Source organism: Saccopteryx bilineata, chromosome 3, assembly GCF_036850765.1.
Source record: "Saccopteryx bilineata isolate mSacBil1 chromosome 3, mSacBil1_pri_phased_curated, whole genome shotgun sequence".
NCBI lineage: Eukaryota > Metazoa > Chordata > Mammalia > Chiroptera > Emballonuridae > Saccopteryx > Saccopteryx bilineata.
Genome location: NC_089492.1, coordinates 166,861,743 through 166,876,349, shown reverse-complemented (window position 1 = coordinate 166,876,349; position 14,607 = coordinate 166,861,743). Strand labels below are relative to the sequence as shown.

General features: G+C 43.6%; 1 protein-coding gene across 3 annotated transcripts; it reads right to left on the bottom strand.

The window, feature by feature from the left end:
* Nucleotides 1–4,221: 4,221 nt before the first annotated feature.
* Nucleotides 4,222–7,611, bottom strand: NHLH2 (nescient helix-loop-helix 2). Of its 3 annotated transcripts, none has more exons than XM_066264903.1 (3): nucleotides 7,457–7,611; nucleotides 6,727–7,060; nucleotides 4,222–5,053 (listed from the first exon to the last, which is right to left on the bottom strand). In XM_066264903.1, exon 3 carries the CDS (start codon nucleotides 5,043–5,045, stop codon nucleotides 4,638–4,640), a length of 408 nt encoding a protein of 135 aa, XP_066121000.1. In that variant the 5' UTR covers nucleotides 5,046–5,053; nucleotides 6,727–7,060; nucleotides 7,457–7,611; the 3' UTR covers nucleotides 4,222–4,637. The 3 variants fall into 3 exon arrangements, with proteins under 3 accessions (XP_066121000.1, XP_066121001.1, XP_066121002.1); XM_066264904.1 differs by having other exon boundaries at nucleotides 6,835–7,060; XM_066264905.1 differs by lacking the exon at nucleotides 7,457–7,611 and having other exon boundaries at nucleotides 6,727–7,179.
* Between the last annotated feature and the right edge of the window lie 6,996 nt (nucleotides 7,612–14,607).

The window sequence follows — 14,607 nt, the reverse complement described above, 5'->3', positions numbered from 1 at the left end:
GGCCATTTAGTCCCAAGCCGAGGCACACACCTGACCTGGCAAGCAGAGAACAGATTCAGTCCCTGCCTCTACCTGTCCCCTTGGTTGTGTGGCCAGTGCAGATCTTGTACTCCTTTGTCAGCGCCTAAGCTAAAGCTTCGGTAAGCACAGGGTGGAAAGATGGGGCACAGAGGCCAAGGGTTGGTGTGCACATGTCACAACTGCCCTTCAAGTGAAGGAAAATGATGGCATATAATAGGTTATGGCAGGACCTTGATAAACCTACAAACATGGTTTCATGTCCCTGGGCAAGTTACAGATCTCTCTAAGCCTTAAGTTCCTTGTATGTTAAATGGAGACAATAGTTTCTACCTTGTTGGGTTGTGAGAATTCAATGAGATAATGCATGCAAAGCACTTAACTCGGCATATGGTACACACTCATATGTGTTAGCTATTAATAGTTCAACCACTACCAATAATAAAGGGCGAGCCCTTCTGAGCCTAGAAAAGGGCATTAACTATACATGCACTCAGGTTGGTGTCCCCACCTCCTGCCACCCAAAAGTAGGTAGAAGGCCAGCATCCAGAAGTAGACAGCAGGGCAGGGAACTGGATAAGTCACTGCACTACAGAGGTCCGCTCTGTCTACTTGCCAGATCACAGCAGTCCGGTGACACCTGTTCATGGGGCAGTACCGCCAGAGGAGCCTCAAGAACAGGGCTCATGTGGGACGCAGGTGTTCCCTGCCCGTCTTCCACCTCCATGCAACCTCATTTCTTTCCAGATCTACTTGCCCTGTCCTCAGCCTGCTCTGCCTTTTCTGACCCACCCCACCGTCCACATTCTCGGCCACAGCCTCCTGTCCTCTCCCTACAAGGAAAGGAGTTTCTTCCTGTGGCTTTTGCCCCGTCTCTGGATGTCTCTGGAAGTGGTGGAAGTCAGGTGGACCTCTGAGTACAGAGATATTCAGCACAGGTGGCCTTGTCAGCTGGGCCAGGTGGGGCTAGGTTTTCTGGGGAGCAATAATGCCCTGGCCAGTTGTTGAGCAGCTGGGGGCAGAGAAGAGAAGGTGGAAGCAGCAGCAGAAGGAACTGCGGTGCTGTGTCTGCCCAGGGAGAGAGCCAGCTGTGGGCGCAAGGCCAGGCTGCTGCCAGGAGGAGCGAGGAGTCATCAGCATGGGCTGTTTTGGTGGCCTGAGCACAGGACAGGTTAACAGATGGCAGCCACTGCGGAGGCTGCTGGGTAGACAGACCAAGGTCTCTACTTGCAGGTTACCTCCTCAGAGAGGTGTTCCTGGACGGGTCTATCTAAAATAACACCCACCAGCACCCACAGCCTTCGCTCTATCTAATCACCCTACTTTATTTTTCTTCACAGCATTTAGTAACACCAGAAATTAGCTATTGTTGACTTGTTGTCAGTGTGCTGCTCTTCTCGAGTAGGCTTTGTGTCATTTGTAGTTCTATTTTTATCATGCAGAAGGTCCTCAATAAATATTTGTTGAATGTGAGACTGAATGATCACCATCATCACTATTCAAAGAAGCATCATTACTCCCTTACGATGGCTGAACAGCCACAGAGCCCATGATACATACCAGGATGAGCATGCACCTCTGGTCTAGGGAAGTGCCACCGGGCTGCCTTGCTCTCTGGAGTGTGCTTAGCAGCTGTCGATTTGAAATGACATGTAAAGAGCCTCTCCTGAGGTCACATGGGCTGTGTAGCTGGGAAGGGATTTTGATCTTTGTCTACGTCTTTCCTGTGTCCAACTTCAAGGCTGAGGGCCTTAGTCTAGAGAGGTGAGTTAATAGGTTCCTCCTAGAGTCAATGGCAGAACCGTGTTCAGTTGGAAGCTGCGTTCATGAACCTGGAAAGGGGGGCCCTCAGAAGGTCTCCAGAGGTCAGAAGTGAACTTCATTTCTTTGGCATTAGAAAAAAGCCAATTTTTCTGTCCTCCAACAGAGAAGTGCTATGAATTGGGAGCAGCTATCTCTCCCCAGTCCTAGAGGTGGGGAGACCTGGAAACATTCAATCCCAAGGTAGTACATGTCTGCAGGTTGGTGCAACCAGCCACAGTGTAACCAGCCACAGTGTAACCAGAAACGGCATAACCAGGCACGGCAGCAGTAACCAAGACCTGGTCCACATCCAAGGCCAAGAAGACACCATTTTTTTTTCTTGTACCAGGTGCTTTCCTACTGAGCATCTCCATGTGAAGGAGAGAGTGACACTTCACTTATTAGGTTTCTGTGAACCTGACTTCAGAGACCTGGGTAAAAAATGGAAAATGCCCGTAATCCCAGATATTTTATAGGCTTAAGACCAAGCATCCACATAATTGCATTTTTCATTCTGCAACCAGAGCTTTGGTGTGATACGGGCCCATAGTTCATTATATTCTATATATATGTGATGTATATATATTTAAGTTATTCATGTCTTCTGCTTGTAAACAAAATATTTCACATTTGTATACTAACTATAAGCTTTCATAGATGACATTCTTCATATCTCAAGGTTGGCCCAGGGCTAATATTTTTTTCTTGTTTGCAGGTGTTAAGTCCTGAATCTATGTGTCCTGATTAGATGTTTGCATGCACAGTAGAAATATACACCTTGTTCTTAATAAGTGCCATGAGGACTGAGAGTCATATTAGGGGCTCTCGTTCTCACACACCTATGTGACTTAATGTAGAGACTTCACCTCCCTTGGCCTCAGTTTCCCCACTTTAATTTAAAGAGTTTGGCTTATTTACCATTTCCTTTTAAAGCAAAAGAAACTAGAATTCAGATAATATGCTCATATGAACACTATAATTTCTTCCTATGTCCCTGTTCTATGACTAATAGACTAATGAGTGTTCAAGTTTAGGAAGAGCATCAAATATCTCAATACATAAATATGTTAAGGTTTTCTTTTCTTTTCTTTTTAGTTCCTGTCTGAGGAATTGACTTCATTAAGATATTTCATGCTCTGCTGCATGTTCATTATTTTTTTTGATGGTATACTTAAAATACAGAAGAGGTTTTATTTGATACCTTTATTATTTGCAAATCAGCGCACCATTTATGAGATCTGAAAAACTTGTCAGATAGAAACCAGATTATATCTATTTTCACTACAAAATATTGCATTATATAAAGCAACAGACACAAAAAAACCCTGAAAAAGACTAAAATCTTTGGATAGCAGATGTGGTTCTTTTTCCCTTGTCTCTAAAATACACTTCTTGTTTTAAGAGTATCACAGCTGAGAACATAAAACATTTTCAGGTTATAGACTTTTCTTTTTGGTTGCCACAGAGGAAAGTAGTTTCTGGATTCTTCTATATATATATATATTTTTAGGAAAATAGCTTAATTTCCTAAAATCATCACACACACAAACATCGCACACACACACAAAGAAGCTACCCTCCTTATAAACAGTTTGTAAAGTACTTTTCAGACATAACTACAGTTAAGAATAACAACACTTACTTTTTTAAAAAACTATAATAGTGAAATGTTAGTGTTGCTGATCTCACAACAAAAAGACCTTTAAAGAACAAACATCTTAATATATAAAATATGTTTAGAAACAGGGAGAAGTGGGAAATTTGTTTTGCAAGTGCAATATAATTAGAGCCAAAAAAGACCACAGTATAATCTCAACAAACATGTAAAAAGTTAGACGTAATCATTCCACAGGAAAAAGTGTAAACACTTGACTATAAATAAATTGGCACAGAGTATCCAAAGTAAAATTATCACCACTCTGAAAAATAAATGTCTTGGAAAAAATACTCTACTTCTTCTAACATAAATAAAAATACTCTACTTCTTCTAACATAAATAAAAATAGTTTGTCTTCTAACTGCACCTATGGGTCCGCATTTAAGGTCACAAATAGATGTTTTTGGATATATAAAGGGACACATTGTCTGAAAAAGCAATCAGATATTAAGTTTTCCATTTAAATATGGATTTTTCATGTCTATGTTAGTGTCGTACTTCAGGGTTCAAATCTCACCCAGCTCAAATCTTCCCACAATATGTCTATTTGTTCTCAATGTATCTTTTAACCTCACCAAAAAGGCAGGATTTGTCTGTTGTATTTAGACTCTAATCTTTCTTTTCACATCGGAACAGAAGTTTCCTGTTCCACCTTAGTGTGCCTAAAATCTCTACACTGGAGGAAATTGGTGATTTGTCAATTAGAAAAATCCACTTCGTCTAAACTTATGAGCTTGTACTCCAAACTTGTCTTCATTTTTTTTTTTTTTTCAAAACTCGAAGATTCGTGGGAGATAAACTTAGGAGAACGAACTCCAAGTCTGCAGTGAGCTAAAGCAACCACCCTTCAAAGGATCCTAACACAGGAAGGGGAGGCCTGGAGGCAGCTCGTCTCAGGAGCCTCCAGGAAGTCCGCCCAGCCTGGAAAACACCCCCTGCAAGCTCCAGGGCTCGCCAGACAACCGCACCTTCCAGAGTCAGAAACCTTCCCTCATCGCCCTGCTGATGGAAGAGAATGCAACACGTTCAGAACTTCTTCCCCGGTACAAGTGTCCCGCTGGGCCGCTGCCTCCACCGCCAGCCCCGCAGCGGCCTCCCGGGTCGGTTGCGGTCCCTCGACATCCAGACCCGCGGCTTCCCGCAGCCAGCGTGTCCGACCCTACACGTCCAGGACGTGGTTGAGATAAGAGATGTAGCAGATGGCCAGGCGCAGGATCTCGATCTTGGACAGCTTCTTGTCCGGGGGCAGCGTGGGCAGAAGTTTGCGGAGCTCTGCGAAGGCCAAGTTGAAGGCCTCCACGCGGATGCGCTCGCGGGTGGCGTGGGCCGACCGGTACTTGGCGGTGGCGCGCCGGCGGCGGCGCTTCTCCTCGCGACTCAGCTGCTGCGGGTGTGGGTAGAGCGCGGCCCGGCTGCCCCCCTTGCCGTCGCCCTCGGCCTCCTCCACCGGCTCCAGGTCCGACACGTTGCCCAGCACTTTGGCGTCTGCGCTGCCCAGCGACTCTGGATCCGAGTGCGCCGAGCTGGGATGGTCCGAGTCGGCGGCTTGGTCCGGACTCAGCATCATTTTGGAGGCTGAGGGGGGAGTCAGAAAATCAATCAATAAAAGTAATCGGGGTCTTTTCATCAGAGCAGGAACAGGGAGGGCATCCCCGTAGGGCCTGCGTGCGTCCCAGCCTCCTCCCCACACCTAGCCAGAGCGCCCTAGGGACCTGGCTTGCGGAGAGGGAGCGCGTCTCGCCTCCGCCAGGCCGCATCTTGCACCTGACACCCCCGCCTGCAGGAGGCCCAGCCCCGCCTGTGGGCCTGGCCCGGGGGACGACCGCAGGCCTGTGAGGCCTGGGTTTTGTGCTGCCTTAGGCCATAGACTAACTCCGCCATTCTGCATCCCTCACTTCTTCGTCGACAAATGACTCCGAAGGACGAACACATCTGGGTTTTACTGGGGACAGAGGTCCCTCCCGCAGACCTCGTTCTGGCCTGGAGCGCGGGGTAGGAAAAGCCAGGTGCTGGAGAGGAACCCCGGCGCCGCGCGCAGACGGGGAGCAGGCGGCCCGTAGCGCGAAGGCGACTTGGTCCCCCCAGCACCTCTCCGAAATCGTAAATAACTGAACGAACGTGGAGTCTCCTTTCAACACAACAGTGACTCTTATGCCCTCACAGGCTCCTGAAGCACCATCTGTCACACAGACAGCCACACACATCGGGGACCCAGGGATGCGGCGACGTGGAATAAGACAATGCGCCCGGCAGCTTGCTGACCACTCCCGGGAAAATGCGGCCGGCCCGGGCGCTGCGAGAGGAGAGGCTGGGGAGAGGAGGGGAAGGCAGGTCTCCCAACTGGAGGAGGTGGACGCCGCGCGTGATGCGCTGACCCGGGCCGCACCTACTGCCACAAAGTTTGTGTGCTTGGGGGTCCGGAGACGAGAGCCGCCGTTCCGGGCCGCCTGGCCACGGCCCAGCAGGTCTGCCTCCAGCTTTCTTTTAACGCTGGCTTCCTGAAAAGGTCCCCTCGCCCAGCTCCTAGAGGATGGGCCCCGACTGCGCGCCTTTGGGAAGGGAGCAGCCCAAGATCATCGGGCTCCGGGGGAATTCGGGCTACTGCAGCGGGGCCGGCAGGAGGAGAGGGCACCTGCGGGTGCCGCCCGCACCGACCGCAGGCTCCGGGAGCGAGGACCAGGCTGCGATCCCGGAGCCCCGCGTGTGCAGCCCGAGCGACGTCGCTGCGGGAAAAATCCGCGTGGGCTCGTGGGAATGGTTTGCTTCCAGAGAGACAAAAGCGGGATGTACGATTTGCTCCTAACACCGCGTAGCCTTAGGAGCGAATTTGGCTCCGAGACGGCTTTCATTTCCCCGCGAGGAAACCATGTCCTCTAAGGCAAAATAAAAAACAAATGCTCCAGGTGAACTACATGTAACTCCCTACGGGCTTTTAACGGATATGTTTATAAGTAGAGCAACTTGCACCTACACACCCACTTGAAAGGGCATAAATAAATAAGCGAGTAATGGAAAATCAGAATAAGCCACTACGTATCTAGTTGTAGCTCAGGTGAAAAGTTCCTGGGTTGTCCTCAAAGCACGTTAAATTCTCCTCCATATAGCTTTTTAAAATATTCATAAATAATACATCGTGTATGTATTTTATTTCTTTAAAAATTAACTGAAATGCACTGTAAGTGCAATATGAACACTCTAACTTAGTTCCAAGCTTGGGGGGGGGGGGAGATTAGTTAAAGGAGACTTACCTTGTAAAAGCCTTTTCGATTATCTTTTCTTCAATCTTTTAGAGTTAAAATTCCAGAGAATAGGGAGGAGAAATTCGAAATATATTAAAAGCAGAAAATATATATTACATTCAAATATGAAAAAGCAGCTGTCATCTCGCGGTGTCCACAGCGAGGGACGATAGTATCTCAGGATATGGACGATATGAATGATTGTTTACTTAGTTGATAGATCAAAACGCCTTTTCCTTTTAATTGTTCTCAAACATTTCAGGAAATTCGTTTTTTATTTTTTTTCCTCCAAAACGACACGACGTGTTGAGAAGTCTCCTGCTCTTTTTCCTCTTCTAGGTCTCTATAAATAACAAAAGAGATGCAGAGATAAACACATCACATCAAAGGGCTGATTCCTCCACTCTCTAATAGCAGAACAATCAATAAGAAAGATGTTAAGATAAGATTCTGCTCCTGTAGGATTCCCTTTCCTTCCCTTAATAGGTCTGAGCACGAACTGGGAAGTGCATGGCAGAGATGCGATCTTGCTCAGAAGTGATTTTTTTTTTTTTTTTTTGAGATAAGGCTTTGTTCAGCTGATGTCTACCCAGTTCCCAGGAACACAATACTGTAACTTGGGGCTAAGCTCGCCTCTTCCCTCATTTACTTGTATGTTGTATAAACAGACACCCATTTCCAGTTTCAAAGTCTTTCAAGGCTTGGTTACACCTCCCACCCCCTTCCGTCTTTTCTTTACCTTGTAGCAAAATATACATAGTCAGTGGCTTGGAGATGCTTGGAGAAAGGTTGATGAAAAGTGAACGTCTCCCAGAGGAACAGTGACAGGAAAGCCGAGAAAGACAGGAGAGGTGGCAGAGCCCGAGCAAAGAGGCTGAGATGTGCGTGGCTCCTTGGCTCTGCTTGTACCAATTGATTCAGCCTGGAGATGGTGGAAGAGATAAAGGCTTAAGAAGGGGGATGGATTTTTTCCCCCTAAATTGATATTTAATGGGAAATCCTATTGGACAGAAACCTGGACATGAGTCACTTAATTGGACTTGACATCTGTCACAGTGTTGGAGTTTTCACAGCCCAAATATTTTAGCAGATCAGATTGCCACTGAATCTGTGCCATAAAATATAACAGTTGAAAGCAGTCCATGATAGAAACCTCAGCCTCTAAGCAGAATCTGTAGCTATAATCAGACTAGTTTTCTTTTTCAGATTATTGATGCAGTATTTAAATGCAAATAAACAACATATTGATTATGGAAAAATTCTCCTGGCACATTACAAAACCAGTATCTTCCTTTAATGAGTAGAAAAATATTTGGTGCCAAGAACATGGAAATATACAATATATATGCTACTACAATCAACATACTCAGATGTACACTAACTACCCCCTTTTTAGTGATAATTTTTATTTTAAAATACACCTCAACAAGGCTTGATTAAGCATATTCATATTTTTGAGAAACATCCTGCCACTGGACTAATTTTCCAATATATGATATAAAAGCCTTTCAATAGATTGTCACTGGTGGAGCTGGAACAGAATCCAGGCATTATAATAGTAGGGATCACTATATATGAGACCATTGGACTTTCTAAATACGTTTGTTTTTCTCCTTACCCACTCATTCATTCAACTTAAAATATGGCATTCCACATGTGTTGCTTATTGCAATTCATTCTTGCTGATTTTAATCCGTGAATATTCGCTGTGTGGCAGTGCGTTGGACCAGAATGTAAACACATACAAATCACCAGTGTATTCCAGCAGCATGTAATGCCTTTGCCTTACACGATCCCACGACTCTGAATTTATATGCCTTATAACAAAAGGGAAAATTTAGTTCAAGTTCAATTATATTGCCACTTTATAGCAATATTGTTAGCCACCATCGATTACATATTATTTGCAATTACTTTAGCTTTTTTGATAGTGCAAGCATAAAAGAAAAGTTTTGTAGCCTGACTGCCAACTACCTCCCCAATCCCTGGGGGAACATTTGTGAAGAGAGGAGTCCTCACTTTCCCTCCTTGACCAATTTTGCCCTAAATACAGGTTTTTGTCATTGGGAGGAGATTGATTAGGCCACCCCTGGGAGTAACCCTCTGGGTTCCTGGTGGCTGCCATCAGTCCTGTGTGCCTTTGCATGCATTTTTTTTAATGTTATAGGAGATTCTGGACCAGGATGGCATAAGAGTGAGAGCGAGCAGTGCCTCCACCAGAAATGGGCACCAGCACTTTTCAGTCTTGCCTCTGTCCAGCCCCAGCACAGAAGGACATTTAAGCAGAGGCAGAAGCCAGCCACACTTGGTTAACAATGGATATAGGTGAGTGGATGAGCTCCTCAAGGTAGTGCAGATGAAGGGAGAAGGGAAGTTTCCTCAAGTCTGGCTAGGAGCAGCCAATGCTACTCATTCACAAACACGTGGCTAGAACCGAGCACACAGACATACATCCACAGATACCTGTACTCCTCACCTCCCATTACTCACACAGGCGAGCGAGCTCTATTAACACCACTACACTTCTGACTGACAGGTTGAAAACACTGGCAGAGCTAATCGCCATGGTTCACAAGGCAACTGCTAGAGTGAGAAGTGACTGGTATCTCTGGTTACCCTGGTATTTGGAGAAGGAGGGGACAATGGGGGAACGTACCAGAACCCTGGTATTTGGAGAAGGAGGGGACAATGGGGGACATACCAGAACAGGTTAGATTCTGCTATGGTGTATGTGCATCCAGACACATTCTCTTTTCCATTTGAGATTTCTGATTGCACACTTACAATCTGTGTGTGTATAAATTAATACATGAGTAAGCCTATCTTTGTAAACAGATACACACTCAGACTATATATTTATATAATGATGCCTAGACACAAGCACAGACTCACACTCACACACATGTATTCATTCTCTTTTCCAGGAAAGCCTTCCCGTCCCCTGCTGCCACCTTTGCCTTTTCTAAGAACTCCCTGGCACAGATGGTCCCTCCTTCTGTGCTCCATAAGCACTCTCTTCCTATCTCCCCTAGACACGACATGTACCATGATTCTTCTTCTCCACACTTATGTCTCCCATGAGGCTGTGACACTCCAGGGGAGGTCTGCAGCTCCTATTCCCAACACTGATGTCTGAGTTTGACATATTATACATGCTCAGTATGTTTATGGTAAATGACTTCCTGTGCACAAAGGCACCCAGGATATTTGTAAATAGAAACACTTCCACCTAAAGGCATCCATGGTTTTAGTTATGCTAGCTTTTTCTCCTTGTGAGGATAGTAGCCCTGCCTTACTCACTACACTGGCTGGTTATGAGACTTACTGTACGTGAAAGTATTTTGTAAAACACTAAACCTCATACAAATGAAGATACTATGGAAAATTAGAAGGAAAATTAAATAATGCTATTAAGTCAGTGAGGAGGTGGTAATGAGAGATTTTAAAAGCCAGATTTTCTCACTCTGTCATATGCTAGTGAGTTACTTAGCCTTTACAGACCTCAGTTTTCTATCTGTAAAATGGGAATATAAAAAGTATGTTATCTTATTATGTTATGCCTGTTTTTTTCCAAAGTTGAAAAAGTTAATCTGTGTGAAGTGCTTAAATTAATGCCAGAACTAATGTTCCATGTTAGTTATTAATATTATTTATTTTTATTTTCTCTTTTCCTGCATTTTTCTGAAGCCTGAAACAGGGAGAGACAGTCAGACAGACTCCCACATGTGCCCAACCGGGTTCCACCCGGCACGCCCACCAGGGGGCGACGCTCTGCCCCTCCTGGGCATGGCTCTGTTGCGACTAGAGCCACTCTAGCGCTTGGGGCAGAGGCCAAGGAGCCATCCCCAGCGCCCGGGCCATCTTTGCTCCAATGGAGCCTCGCTGCGGGAGGGGAAGAGTGAGACAGAGAAGAAGGAGAGGGGGAGGGGTGGAGAAGCAGATGGGCGCTTCTCCTGTGTGCCCTGGCCGGGAAACGAACCCAGGACTTCTGCATGCCAGGCCGACGCTCTACCACTGAGCCAACCGGTCAGGGCAAGTTATTAATATTATTATTCAGTGCAAATACATATTGAGAGCCAGACATATAAATGAGATTACATGATGTATTATATAAACATATCCAGTATATTCACCCAAATGTGTGTGTGTGTTTGTGTATATGCTCAGACACACGGTCATGGTCACAAACATGGGCTCACCCATATGTATTCTCTCATACATTACACAAACTAACTCATTTTATCTTCATCCCAAAGCTGTGATGTAGGTGCTATTGTTGTCCCAATTTTGCATCTAAGGAAACTGAAACATGGAGAAGATGGTAATCAATTCAAGGTCACATAACTAATAAATTGTAGATACGGGGTGTCTAAATTTATAATAGAAACTGCTACCACAATTCGGCTGCTTCTGTGGTTATGGTATCCTACACAAATACACTCATGCAGAAGAATGACTACCCACATGAAATGTATACTTTGAGGGTGAAATATACATACACACAAAACATAAAATGCCACCTTTTGCATTTTGAGCATGCATATATAGGGTATGTATGCTTATTATTAAAGAACTTTATACATGTATCACTGTACTAGCATATCCTGATACAGTATATTATAAAGCATACACAAAGAGATATTTTAAAATGAGGCTAAACACAAAATTTATAATATTTATAAAATAATTTTGTTTATTAACAACACAAGGTATTATTGATAATAGGTCTACCAGAAAGTTCTGTCCATTTCTATCACAAGTTTTGACACGTAAGCACGTTTATTTGGCGCATGTGTGCCTCTCTATTTTTTTTTTTTATTTTTTTATTTTTCCTGAAGCTGGAAACAGGGAGAGACAGTCAGACAGACTCCCGCATGCGCCCAACCGGGATCCACCCGGCACGCCCACCATGGGGCGACGCTCTGCCCACCAGGGGGCGATGCTCTGCCCATCCTGGGCGTCGCCATGTTGCGACCAGAGCCACTCTAGCGCCTGAGGCAGAGGCCACAGAGCCATCCCCAGCGCCCGGGCCATCTTTGCTCCAATGGAGCCTTGGCTGCGGGAGGGGAAGAGAGAGACAGAGAGGAAGGCGCGGCGGAGGGGTGGAGAAGCAAATGGGCGCTTCTCCTGTGTGCCCTGGCCAGGAATCGAACCTGGGTCCTCCGCACGCTAGGCCGACGCTCTACCGCTGAGACAACCAGCCAGAGCCTGCCTCTCTATTTTTATCACTTAATGTATACATTCTGATGTAGCAAATTAACTAAAACAAAGTTGATTCACGTTAGTCTTATGTGTGAAGCCATAGTGTATCCATGGCTACTGATAAAGTTCATTTACACCACTGTAATTTTTACGAATTTCAACAAGGAAGAAATGCTACAGAAGCATGTCTGTCGCGTCCACCATATTCCCCGGACTTAGCACCCTCCGACTATCACTTGTTTTTGTCCTTACAAAATTTTTTGAAGGGCAAAAAATTCAAAAATGAAGAAGATATCAAACAAGCACTGGTTCAATTTTTCGCATCAAAAGATAAAACATTTTTCAAAAATGGGATATACAAATTGCCCTCATGCTGGCAAGAAATCATTAATAATAATGGCAATTATATTATTTAATAAAGTTTATTGACGGTAAGAAAAATTTGTATTTTGTTTTATTCCAAAAATGGACAGAACTTTCCAGTAGACCTTATATATTGTTTCTGAGAACAATAATCTTAATTTTATTGCAGTTATTGCTTAATCCTTTATGACAACATGATTTGATGATCTGGTTTGACACACAATTTATTTAGAATCTAGTTTTATGGCTAATGTAGCAGAAAAAGATGTAATGCAAAATTTCAAAGGTCCAAATAGAATTCATCATTGCTTGTGTTAACTAAATTATGATTCCCATTGTCTGTCTTATCTGCAAATATGCCAAAGTTTTGTTAAAATTTTGTTAGCAAATTTTAATGTGAATTAGTTTTTCTTTTTTAACAAGTGGTTTTAAGCCCTGAAACTCTGTATTTGGAAAATTTTAAACAGTTTAGAAATTTTTTATTTCCAAGTGTTTTAAGTGTTCAGATATATTTTAATATATGGTAAATTTCCATTATTTTGAGCAGCAAAAATCCTGTAACACTAGAAAAATTTCAAAATGTAGCAAATTTCTTTTTAAAAAGGTAACCATTTGCCTGACCAGATGGTGGCATAGTGGAAAGACCTTCGACCTGGGACGCTGAGGTCCCAGGTTCGAAACCCTGAGTTCATCGGCTTGAACACGGGCTCACCAGCCTGAGCGCAGAGTTGCTGGTTTGAGCAAGAGGCCACTGGCTTAGCTTGAGCCCCTCCCCCCATCAAGTCATGTATTAGAAGCAATCAATGAATAACTAAAATTGACACAACTATGAGTTGATGCTTTACATCTCTCTCCCTTCCTGTCTGTCTGTCCCTCTCTTTGTCTCTCTCTTGCTCTAAAAAAAAGAAAGTAATCATTTAGCTCTTTAAAAAATATATACTTTACCTAAAGAGATACATCAAGTGTGTGTGTGTGTGTGTGTTTGCTTTTTAATCTGCTAGTAGCATATTACTGACAGCCCTTTGTTACCAAAGAAAAATAAACTTGGAACACTTATCTTTAAGTCCGACAGTTCTAAGTGCTTTAGCATGTGCTAACCAGCATATCGCTTCGTGGAACAGCAGAATTTCATCGTCTCTTTCGGTTTCATTTATTGCAAAGATTCAGCTATATTTTAAAGAATTCATATTTCTGTAACTACCTGGGTACATCCTCTACACATCTGCTTCAACTTCCTTATGGAAAATTCTTGCATAGAAATTACTTAGTGAATACCTTATGTCTGTGATGGTCTCTCTGGCCCCAGACCCTATTTTTATTTGAGCTAAAGCAGCCATTTCGTCCATACCTCCACCTCCACACTTTTCCATAAGTCATTCTTTTATTAAAGATCATTTCAACTTTGAGTGTATTTTCTCCCATACACGTTTCCTTTGATGCCCCCTTAAAAAGAGAAGTTCCTCATGTATTTCATGATGGAAACAGAATCTATAAAGTACCATGACCTGCAACATGTTAGAAATAACTTTCATCCAACTAAATACAAATTTCCATCACTACATAAAGTGGTCTAATACTCATTTCTTCAAATCCTCAGCCATGCTTCTCATGTCTCTGTCAATAGAATTTGGCAAAATGAGATTCCATTTTACTATATTTTGTCACCTTATTGGTGCCCATGCAGTTCAGCTGTCTCTCCAAGAGCACTTGGCATTTGGTATAAAATAATAATTAAAAAAACCTCAAAAAAAGTTCAAAACATGTATCATTTAGTGAAATGTTTAGAAGTACTAGATTGAACACAGCATAATTTTAAACATCACCGAAAAACTGGAGAGTTTGCTTTTGTGTTTTGAAGACTTAATTTTTAAAATCAGTTCATCAAAATATAATTTATATAGAGTAAAACTCAGGGGTATTTGTTCAGTTCTGTGCATTTGACAAATGTGTACATTTATGTAATCAACATAATTAAAATATAGAACATTTTCATCATCCTGTAATGTTCCCTATATACCTGTCTTTTATCTGCACCCAAAAGGCAACCACTGACATGATTTCTGTCCCTATAGCTTTGCCTTTACCAGAATGTTATAAAATGGAATTGCATAGTATCCAGACTTTTGAGTCTGGCTTTACTTAGCATAAAGCTTTTGAGATTTCATCCATGCTGTTGTATGTGTCAGTAGTTCATTCCCTTTTTATTGCCTAGTAGTAGTCTATTGGATGAAAGGTAGCGCAGTTTGGTGATCCATTCACAAAATCAATAGATACTTGGGTTGTTTCCAGTTGGATACTACGAATGCAGCTAATAAATCTGACATA